Here is an 11,043-nt window from a genome sequence, read left to right on the forward strand (position 1 = left end):
TCTCAAGGGTCCCCTCAGGCTGCCAGGGAAGGGGAAGGGCAGGTGTGTCTATGGAGAATCTGGTATCCTCTTTCTTCTCTGGGACTTAATTGAGAGCAGGGGAAGCTGAAGGGGTGTGAGGGCCTGGAGAAAGGAGGCTGGAGCCAGCATCTACTCCACATTTTTCTTCTTTCCTATTCTGCCATGGTTTGGAAAGACAAGACACTCATCCCTTGACTTGGGAATCTTGTCAAAAGTGGCGCCTGGCACAGCATTTCTCAAACTTGGTTACTCAGCTGAGTTACCTGAGGGGTATTTAGAAGATTTCAGTGCCTGGGCCTATTTCAGTCCAAAAAGCCCAAATACACGTGGGTGGGCTTTTTGTTTGGTTTGCTGAAGCCTTTTAAAGGATGTCCAGGAGATCCTAATTTGCAGGCAATACTGGAAACTCCTGCTGTAGAACTGGTTAGGCTCTAGATGTAAGAAGGAGTAAGAAGCAAATTACATTTCTCTAGAATCTTGTGCATTTGTCTTATATAAGCTGATTCAGGTTTTTTGCTCTTACCCATTTTCTCTGCTGGCAGATATTTGTTTTTAATGGATAGAATATTATTTATTATTATTGGTTACTAGCTATGGCTAATTCTTTTTTTTTTCCAGTTAAATTATGTCACTTATAAATGCCACATCAGCTGCCTCTAGAGGTTGATATCCCTTTTTGAGGGCTGAAGGAAATAAATTCAGGAGTGGGCTTTGCTGAGTTCTGATTGGTTGAATTTGCTAGCAGTCTTCTTGATCCCAATGTCAGCCAGTAAGCAGAGTCTCGAAACCACAGGTTGCTGGGACTACTGTGTACATGTGTTGCATGTAGTCCTGTGATGTCCAGTTTGATGGATTCCGCTGATAAAATACCCTCAAATCAAACCATCGACCCCAGAAGAAAATATGACCACACTTGTCTTGTACAATTTACCCAAGTTGTCCTTGAGTGAATAAACTAGAAACAGATTCCCGAGCAACAGTTGAGTATTCTGGATTCCTGCGTGGGCCAGAGTGTGCTTACCAGGCTCCCATGAGTGCCTCGCTTATATGAGGCCGTGGTTTGCCCTGAGCAGTGGACAGTACTATCTTCTTTACCCTCCTTTGGTGACAAGGAGAAGCCCCACCCTCTTCTTTGTATAATTTCTCACATAACCTGATTTTTCTCTGGGGCCTGACATCTACTGAACTCATTGAAAGTTAAGAATTCACCTGACAGGTGACTCTTGACTCTCCTTGAAGCTTCAAGAGATAAGAAAAATTCTACCCTGGACATACCAAAAGCTGCAACTCTTGGCTTTTTTTTTTTTTTTTTTTTTTTCCTGGTGTATCTCTTTAGCCCTAGGCATCTTTGGCCCCTTTGTCCAATGGGAAGATCCCTCTGCAAACTCACAGAATGGTGTGAACTCCTTGTCAGCCTCCATTTTCTTTGCAGCCCAGTACCTCCTTCTTTAAAGCCTTTTCTGTTTTCCAGCCTCCGATTTCGAAGCCCCTGCCCAGTGCTCTCTCCAGACCCTCTTCAGCAGACTGGTTCAGAAGGGGGTGGAAGCTGGGGACAGGAGCCAGAGGGATCCAGGTGCCCCCCAGGATTGGCAGTGGGCTGAGTGTTGAAGGGACCCTCCTTCTGGCACCTGGGTTGGATACTCTCTGTACTCAGCAATGGATGGCAAAGCCTGATTCCGTAATCCCCATAGACTTCTTCTCCCCTTTGAAGCCCTACTAGCGGAGATTAGATTTTTCTGTTAAAAAATTACACAAGTAAATCAAAAGGAGAAAAGGAGCTCTAGGCTATGAGAAGTGGAGGCATTTGGTGCATACATCAGTGTGTGAACCAGTATCATTTTTGGGGCCACTGCAGAGAGACCAGCCCTCAGGGTTGAGGAACCGGGAACTGGGATGTGACCTCCTGCAGCTTGAGCTCATTCTCATGATGCTAAAGCACTGGACTCTGATTCCTGCCACGAAGCAGCACAAGCATGTGGGTGCCCCAGGTGACCACGGACAGCACCCAGGTGTCTGCTGATCCTGTGCTGTGTTTTGAGGGATGGGCTCATATTCACTGTGAAATCAGACAGCCTCCCATGGGAAGCAGAAGTGTGAGGGGGAAAGCGTGGTTGGAAAGCTCAGGTCTGGGCCCAGCTCCACCACATATGATCTGTGTGATATCGGGAAAACTCCTTCTCCCCTCACCTTTGTACAATGAAAAGGTTGTATAGTCGATCCCAGTGGTTCTCACCCAGGGAGCTCTTAAACACTGCTTCACCCCCAGAGAGTGTTGATTGGGGTTGGCTGGGATATTGTTATGTTTTTGAAAGCGTCTCAGGTGATTCTAATGTACAGCCAGGGTTGAAAATGGCTGGACCAGGTGGGTGGATCATGAGGTCAAGAGATCAAGACCATCCTGGTCAACATGGTGAAACCCCGTCTCTACTAAAAATACAAAAAATTAGCTGGGCATGGTTGCATGTGCCTGTAATCCCAGCTACTCAGGAGGCTGAGGCAGGAGAATTGCCCGAACCCAGGAGGCGGAGGTTGCGGTGAGCCGAGATCGCGCCATTGCACTCTAGCCTGGGTAACAAGAGCGAAACTCCGTCTCAAAAAAAAAAAAAAAAGAAAAAAGAAAAAAGAAAATGGCTAGACCAAACCATCTGTAAGGCTTTTTCCATCTCTAATGTTTTATGACTCTATGATCATAGCATGTGTCAGGGAGATACTACCTCTTTGGGTTTCTGTTAACCACATCTGCTCCTGTGGCTGTGGGTGAGGAGTATGGGGTACCCATACTTGGGAAAAGCACTGCTGTCTCTGTTAAATATGCAGTCTCTGGAGGATGAGAGTTTGAGTCCTGGGTCAGGTCTCTGGGTTTCCCCCAGATAACATCGGGATAATAACAGTGCCTACGTCACTGAAATGCTGGATTTAAATTAAGTCATGCTTATAAAATGCTTAAAATGATGCCTTACACAAAGTAAAGGCTCAATGAACTTCATTATTATCAGGGAGGACAAATGGATGGAAAGTGGTATGCAGAGGGGAGTGTCCAGGTGTGTTCTTGAGACGCAGGTGAGGCTGGTAAGCCAGTGGGCTTGAGTCCCAGGACGTCTGTCTGGCAGGGCATGCCTGGGGGCCCGGGACCCGTACTGTGGCTGGGACGGGAAGCAGCAACGTTGCAGCACGCTCGAGGACAGCTCCAACATGAGCCTCTGGATCCAGAACATCACCGCCTGCCCTGTGAGAATCCCTGTGTGTCCTCCCACCTCAGACCTCTCCTTCAATTCGGCTATGACTCCCCACCAGTATTCCCCCAATCCCCTGAGATCCTGTGACTTCCCTGCCCTTGCCTTGGGTCATAGGGGTACTGTCCCCCATGCATGTCTGCAGGTGCGAAATGTGACACGGGATGGGGGCTTTGGCCCATGGTCACCATGGCAACCGTGTGAACACTTAGATGGGGACAACTCAGGCTCTTGCCTGTGTCGAGCCCGATCCTGTGACTCCCCTCGACCCCGCTGTGGGGGCCTTGACTGCCTGGGGCCAGCCATCCACATTGCCAACTGCTCCAGGTATGTAAGGACAGGGCTTGCACGATGTCTGCCTTGGACCAGGGTGGGGAAAACGGGAAATGGGGCCCCCTCACTTGGGTGTTTGCACTAAGGGACAGAAACCACTTCAGGGCTGTGCTGGGGACCGGATAGGTGGCTAGTGTGTGAGGCAGGAAACCTAAGCCCTGAGCTAGTAAGAGAGAAGTTTCTACCTCTTCGTGTCTCTTGATGCAAAGAGGAAGGCTGGGCAGGCATAGTGGTCACTTCCAGACGAAGGTGAACCTCAATAGGTCTCATCCCAAACATAAGGGACAGCATGGGATGGTGGCAAGGCAAGGAAAACCTGGTGCCAATCCTGGATTGCCACTGTCTGGAGGTGTGGCCGTGGCCAGGCCACCTAACCACTCTGAGCTTCTGTCAGTGAGGGTTATAGTACCCACCCAAGAGTTGTTGGGAGCATTAAATGAGATAAGCTTACACACTGCCTGGTGCCTGGGGACTCCATAAAATAACTAACCCATAATTTTAGACACTTTTTTTTTTGGAGACAGCGTCTTAATTCTGTTGCCCAGGCTGGAGTAAAGTGGTGTGATCATGGCTCACTGTAATCTCCTGCCTCAACCTCCTGATTAGCTGAGACTACAGATGCCCGCACCACACCTAGCAGATTTTTTAAAATTTTTTGTAGAAACGGAGTCTTACTTTGTTGCCTAGGTTGGTCTCAAACTCTTGGCCTCAAGTGATCCTCCCACCTCAGCCTCCCAAAGCTCTGGGATTACAGGCATGAGCCACCGCACCCAGCCTTGGACACTCTTAAAACAACTATTTCATACACAATTATTAATGTAGCCCTCACAGAAACCTTATGGGGGTAGGAATACAGTCATTATCCTTACTTTAAAGTTAAGAGTACTATGAAGCACGGAAGGTTCTGGTAACTTGCCCAGGGTTTCACAGCCAGCAAGTGGTAGAGCCCAGATTTGGAAAATTGGAGTCAGAGTAGCCACAAAGGAGTAGTGTCTGAGGCTGGAGCAAAGCACGTACAGTGTAATACAGGGGACAGAGTGTGGGTTCCAGTGCAAGGATTGGGACCAACCAGGAAGGCTGAAACGGAAGCTACAGAGTGGAAAGGGGACTGAGGGGTTCTTCTCTAAATAGAGTCTGCCCTTCTTCCTCTGTAAGTAGGGGCCATGTCCTATCTCTACGTCCTTAGCCCTGAGCACAGCCTGATATATGGAAGAAGGCTCTCAATACGTGGCTGAAGGAAGAATGAATGAAAGGATGGATGAGTGAGTCTGCCTGAGATGACCTGTTTAGGAGAAGATATTTCCATGTCACTGTCCAGCCCTTTCTGACAGCAATCGAAAATCCATCGGTCCAGATACAGACTAGATCTAAAAAGCTAGGGCTTAGAGGGATATCTGTGTCTGTCCCCTCTCTCCCCAACAGGAATGGGGCGTGGACCCCGTGGTCATCGTGGGCGCTGTGCAGCACGTCCTGTGGCATCGGCTTCCAGGTCCGCCAGCGAAGTTGCAGCAACCCTGCTCCCCGCCACGGGGGCCGCATCTGCGTGGGCAAGAGCCGGGAGGAGCGGTGAGGGAGTGTCCTGAGGTCCCAGACTTTCGCGGCCCCCCAGAAAGTGGCCTGGATTCTCCTCGTGATCCCGGGGACTCTAGTCCTTCTCACTCTTGCACTCCCAGGGACCTCTTGTCAGGGGAGGGGGTCCGCCTCCCTAGATTGACGCCTCTCCCCCACCCCAGGTTCTGTAACGAGAACACACCTTGCCCGCTGCCCATCTTCTGGGCTTCCTGGGGCTCCTGGAGCAAGTGCAGCAGCAACTGTGGAGGCGGCGTGCAGTCGCGGCGTCGGGCCTGCGAGAACGGCAACTCCTGTCTGGGCTGCGGTGTGGTGAGGGCCGGGGCCGGGGCGCGGCGTGGGGGACGTGGGGGGCTCGAGCCGAGGGGAGGGAGGGTCCGGAGGCCGCGGAGCTCTGAAGCCGCCGCCACCCGCAGGAATTCAAGACCTGCAACCCCGAGGGCTGCCCCGAGGTGCGGCGCAACACGCCCTGGACGCCGTGGCTGCCGGTGAACGTGACGCAGGGCGGGGCGCGGCAGGAGCAGAGGTTCCGCTTCACGTGCCGCGCGCCCCTGGCCGACCCGCACGGCCTGCAGTTCGGCAGGAGAAGGACCGAGACGAGGACCTGCCCCGCGGACGGCTCCGGAGCCTGCGACACCGATGGTACCGCGCCGCGTCCCCCTCCCTCCTCCCTCCTAGCCCCGGAGCGGTGGGGGCGGGGGCGGGGCGGGAGCGCCAGGGGAAGCCCGGGGCCGGGGCCGGGGTCGGGGTGTCCGGGCGCCCCGTCGCTGAGGCCGCGCCCCTCCGCAGCCCTGGTGGGGGATCTCCTGCGCAGCGGGAACACCTCTCCGCACACGGTGAGCGGGGGCTGGGCCGCCTGGGGCCCGTGGTCGTCCTGCTCCCGGGACTGCGAGCTGGGCTTCCGCGTCCGCAAGAGAACGTGCACGAACCCGGAGCCCCGCAACGGGGGCCTGCCCTGCGTGGGCGATGCTGCCGAATACCAGGACTGCAACCCCCAGGCCTGCCCAGGTAACCCTGCACGGAAGGAATCCTTGGCCTGGGGAAACCCTGTCATCCTGGAGACACCGCCCCCGCCCCCCACAAGGCCTACCCAGGAACCCCAATGCCCAAGTGACCCCTTCTCACTGCCAACTCTGTGCTAGGGACCCCCAGAGCAAATTTCTGCCCCGGCCGCGGATGCAATGGCTACTCCAGTGAAGTAGGGCCTCAACTTATCCTCCCTGTCCCTTTTTTTTTTTTTCACCTTTCTTAATGAGTTAGGTAAGACGCTTGATTGGAGGTGGAGTTGGTTTCTCTCCCTCCAGATGTCTCTGCTGCTGCCTGCGTTTCTCCGCCTGCCCCATGGGGCGGGGGGGGGGATACTCCCTATCGGTGGACTGTTGGGTGGTGGGTGGATCGGGCGGATGTTGAGGTCACTGTGGCTCAGGACAGAGTGACCTGGCCCGGAATGGGGTGGAAGACCGTCTTGGGCCCTGCCTGTCCCTGCAGCCCCTCACACACCCGTCCCGTTACAGTTAGGGGTGCTTGGTCCTGCTGGACCTCATGGTCCCCATGCTCCGCTTCCTGTGGTGGGGGTCACTATCAACGCACACGCTCTTGCACCAGCCCCGCACCCTCCCCAGGTGAGGACATCTGTCTCGGGCTGCACACGGAGGAGGCACTGTGTGCCACACAGGCCTGCCCAGGTACGAGGCACATCCCACCAGGGCTGGGAAGCACCATGGAGCCCTCTGATCCCCACCAGGGGGTCCCGTGGCAGTTCACCTCATCCCACCCACAACCCCCAGAAGGCTGGTCGCCCTGGTCTGAGTGGAGTGCATGCACTGAGGATGGAGCGCAGAGCCGAAGCCGCCATTGTGAGGAGCTCCTCCCAGGGCCCAGCACCTGTGCTGGAAACAGCAGCCAGAGCCGCCCCTGCCCTTACAGTGAGATTCCTGGTAGGTCTCCCCGCCAGCACCTGCACAGCAACCCTTCCCAGCCTGTACTCCCAACCTTCTTCCCCAACTGAAGCTTGTGTCCTGGTGGGGAGAGGGAAAGTGGGGGCACAGGATGAAACATGGAGGTGGGAAGGAGATACCAAAAGAGAACTCCCATATTTGCCTCCATGCACACATTTGAGGTTTGGGCCCTCCTCATCCAGTGGATGGGCCAGCCCTTCTCAGAGGTGGGCTCTGGGGAAAGAGGGAGGGAAATGAAGGCCCCATTCCCAGTCCTACCACTGAGCATTGACCTAAGGGTCCTCCCAGGGTTGCGCCTACCCTGCAGAGTCCCCCTCCTCTCGTCTCCGCCCCTGACACCCTGTCCACTGGTCTTCCTGCAGTCATCCTGCCAGCCTCCAGCATGGAGGAGGCCACCAGCTGCACAGGTAAAAGAAACCGGCCCTACCTCATGCTGCAGTCCTTCCACCCCTCCTGCACCCCACTCAAAGTCCGGACTCTTTCCACATCCTGCTTCAGATAGCCAAGCTTTGTTGGGGTCCCCACTGCTTTGAGACGGTGTGTAGGGTGGTCTGTGCAGTTCCCTCCATGCCCCCCAGCTAGGAGGCCGTTCTCAGTCTGTACCCAAGGAAGAGTCATCCGACTCCAGACCCTCTGGTTGCCATCTCTGACTTGAGCCACAGGGTACCTTGTGAAAGAGGACCCCAGTGACAGTCTCCCCAGCCTCCCCATTTCCTTTGGCTCTGGCCTCAGAGCCTCCTGTTGCTGTTCTGCTCCCAGGGAGGCAGGCAGGAGTCTGTCCTCTTCACAGTGGCCCTTATCTTACTACCTGCCTCTCTTCCCCCAGGGTTCAATCTCATCCACCTGGTGGCCACAGGCATCTCCTGCTTTTTGGGCTCTGGGCTCCTGACCCTGGCAGTGTACCTGTCTTGCCAGCACTGCCAGCGTCAGTCCCAGGAGTCCACACTGGTCCATCCTGCCACCCCCAACCACTTGCACTACAAGAGCGGGGGCACCCCGAAGAATGAAAAGTACACACCCATGGAGTTCAAGGTGGGAGCCTTTTTGTAGAAGCAGAGGGCAGGGTGGGAGGGCAGGGTGAAGAGTGCAGGGGTTCTGGCCCTCAGCTGGGCGGAACCAGGCAGTGGTGGTGTGAACAGACCACTGGATCTGTAGTCTGAGTATTCTTTCGCTGGCCAGCTTCTGAACTCCTTGCCCTGGCCTATTCCCTTCTTCTGTCTGTTCCCTCACCCCGTTCTCTGGTTCCTTCTTCCTCCCACAGACCCTGAATAAGAATAACTTGATCCCTGATGACAGATCCAACTTCTACCCATTGCAGCAGACCAATGTGTACACGACTACCTACTACCCAAGCCCCCTGAACAAACACAGCTTCCGGCCCGAGGCCTCACCTGGACAACGGTGCTTCCCCAACAGCTGATACCGCCGTCCTGGGGACTTGGGCTCCTTGCCTTCCTAAGGCACAGAGCAGGTGGAGATGGGACGGTGGAGCCAGTTTGGTTTTCTCCCTCTGCACTAGGCCAAGAACTTGCTGCCTTGACTGTGGGGGTCCCATCCGGCTTCAGAGCGCTCTGGCTGGCATTGACCATGGGGGAGAAGGCTGGCTTCAGGCTGGCACATGGCTGCAGGTCCAGTTCTGCCCAGGTCTCTCATGGCCACCTTGCAACCCACTGTCACGCTGACCCTCCCCTGCTATGTCCGGGTTGTGGACCTACTGGACATGTGAGGAATTGGAGAATGGAGATGGCAAGAGGGCACGCTTTTCGGTTTGGGTTGGAAACAACTTCCTGTGGCCCCCACAAGCTGAGCCTGGCCTTCTCCAGCTGGCCCCCCAAAAAGACGTGTGCTCCATTCTGATTATCTCTAAAAGTAATCAATCAAGTGGCCCCAGTAGCTCTGGATTTTCTACCAGGGCAGGGCCATTGTGGTGCTGCCCCAGTGTGACATAGGGGACCAAGGCCAGCACAGGTTGTCCACCTCTGCCTCACCATCTGTACTCTACCCAGGGCATCCCTCTGGTCAGAGGCAGTGAGGACTGGGAACTGGAGGCTGATCTGTGCTTAGAAGTCCTTTAATCTGGGCTGGTACAGACAGGCCTCAGCCTTGCCCTCAATGCACGAAAGGTGGCCCAGGAGAAAGAGAAGCTCAATGCCATAGGAGGCAGAAGTCTGGCCTCTGTGCCTGTATGGAGACTATCTTCCAGTTGCTGCTCAACAGAGTTGTTGGCTGAGACCTGCTAGGGAGTCTCTGCTGACCCTTCATCTGTTCAGGAACACACACACACACACACACACACACACACACACTCTCTCTCTCTCTCACACACACACACACACACACACACAGACGCAATTTGCTACAGCAACAAAAAAGATGTTGGGCTATGGCATTATTAATTAAAGATGATATCCAGTCTCCAAATGTCTCTGTGTATCTGTGCGTGGGCTCCTCTTGCATGATCTAGGCAATCTGAGCAATGAACCAGGGTGGCAGATGGTCTTCTCAAGGCAGAGGAAATGCCTCAAGTAGCTATATCTTTAATAGATGATATCTTTCCATTTGTGGAATGGAAATACACATGCAGTGTACACATACATTGCCCTACACCCTTTTTGGAAAAGACGCTGGGGATAAGCAAATTTACAAGTGGGGACATAAGGTATACCAAAGGCAACAAAACAAGAGATTTCTGCCTGCTCCTTTAGCATCTCTTCCAGGCAACAGCTCCAGGGTGTGAGTCCAGCGGGAGAGTGTTGATGAGAATTATTTTATGAGATATTTACACTGCTGAGTTTAATAAAATCAAAATTGAGAAACAGGCAAATCTGTGAGGTGGGAGAAGCCTAATATAGTTTTTGCTGGATTAAATAAAGATAACCTCAAAGCCTCAGCCCACCAAATCAATGCTGCCATTTTGGATGAGATTGATGGACATGTTAAATTTAGAGAGCAATTTCCTGACTTAATTGGCTGGATCAATTCTCCTAGGATTCCCAGCAGAATCCAATTGTAGGTCAGGCTGTAAAACCTGCCATCCTAGTGGTAGAGGAGGAGGAGCCTCTTGGGGAGTGGAAGGAGGAGTGCTTGAAGCTTAACATTTCCTAGAAGGAAGAAGGAGGAAATAACATGCCTGAAATAGCACAGTGAAGCCCCATCCTAGAGCTGAGGGAGCATGTGAAAACTTGCAGCTTTGGGATTCCTGACCGGTTCCTCTTAGCCCCATGAGTCCTGAACTCATGGGGGCCTGCAGGGCATTTTATTTATTTATTTTTACATATTCATTTTTGGGACAGTCTTGCTCTGTCCCCCAGACTAGAGCACAGTGGCTTGATCTCAGCTCACTGCAATCTCTGCCTCCCAGGCTCAAGTGATCCTCCCACCTCAGCCTCTTTTTTTTTTTTTTTTTTAAAGAGATGAGGTTTCACCATGTTGCCCAGGCTGGTCTCGAACACCTGGACTGATGCAATCTGCCCCCCTCAGCCTCCCAAAGTGTTGGAATTACAGGCATGAGCCACCGTGCCCAGCCAGCAGTGCATTTTAGACTCTGGGGTCTTAAGAGTCCCTTGAACCTGAGGGTCACTGAAGTTCAACAGTGTTCTAGGGTCCAGGGTGCCTGCTTCAGAAGGGCCCCTCATGGTGTGTTCAAGTGGAGGGACTAGATAGGTCTGTAGGAAGTGGTCAGGAAGACTTCCTAAGCAATTCCCACCCGCTGTTAACTGCAGTGGCATCAGCAGAATGCAAATCCTTGAGTGCCAGGTCAAAACACACACACACAAACACAGACACAGACACACACACACACACACACACAGAATTCTCTTTACAAAAATGTGGCTTTGGAGGCATGACCATGCAGAATGCATGAAAAATCCACACTGCTCGCAGATGAGCTGGCAAAGTTGGTAAGGGCTATTCAGTAAACCCCTGGC

General features: G+C 53.5%; 1 protein-coding gene across 1 annotated transcript in view; it reads left to right on the forward strand.

The window, feature by feature from the left end:
* The window catches only part of SEMA5B (semaphorin 5B), a 41,001-nt gene extending 31,472 nt beyond the window's left edge, over positions 1 to 9,529 (forward strand). Inside the window, exons 11-21 of the mRNA XM_064365756.1 lie at positions 3,132 to 3,249; positions 3,400 to 3,581; positions 5,010 to 5,153; positions 5,321 to 5,468; positions 5,573 to 5,798; positions 5,946 to 6,164; positions 6,671 to 6,841; positions 6,944 to 7,093; positions 7,477 to 7,521; positions 7,941 to 8,146; positions 8,376 to 9,529. Coding sequence (XP_064221826.1) covers positions 3,132 to 3,249; positions 3,400 to 3,581; positions 5,010 to 5,153; positions 5,321 to 5,468; positions 5,573 to 5,798; positions 5,946 to 6,164; positions 6,671 to 6,841; positions 6,944 to 7,093; positions 7,477 to 7,521; positions 7,941 to 8,146; positions 8,376 to 8,534 — 1,768 coding nt within the window. The 3' untranslated portion in view covers positions 8,535 to 9,529. The remainder of the gene's footprint in view (positions 1 to 3,131; positions 3,250 to 3,399; positions 3,582 to 5,009; positions 5,154 to 5,320; positions 5,469 to 5,572; positions 5,799 to 5,945; positions 6,165 to 6,670; positions 6,842 to 6,943; positions 7,094 to 7,476; positions 7,522 to 7,940; positions 8,147 to 8,375) is intronic.
* The last annotated feature ends 1,514 nt before the right edge of the window (positions 9,530 to 11,043 follow it).

This window comes from Aotus nancymaae, unplaced genomic scaffold (genome assembly GCF_030222135.1).
Source record: "Aotus nancymaae isolate 86718 unplaced genomic scaffold, 86718_ANA_hifiasm-v0.15.2.pri h1tg000062l, whole genome shotgun sequence".
Classification (NCBI taxonomy): domain Eukaryota; kingdom Metazoa; phylum Chordata; class Mammalia; order Primates; family Aotidae; genus Aotus; species Aotus nancymaae.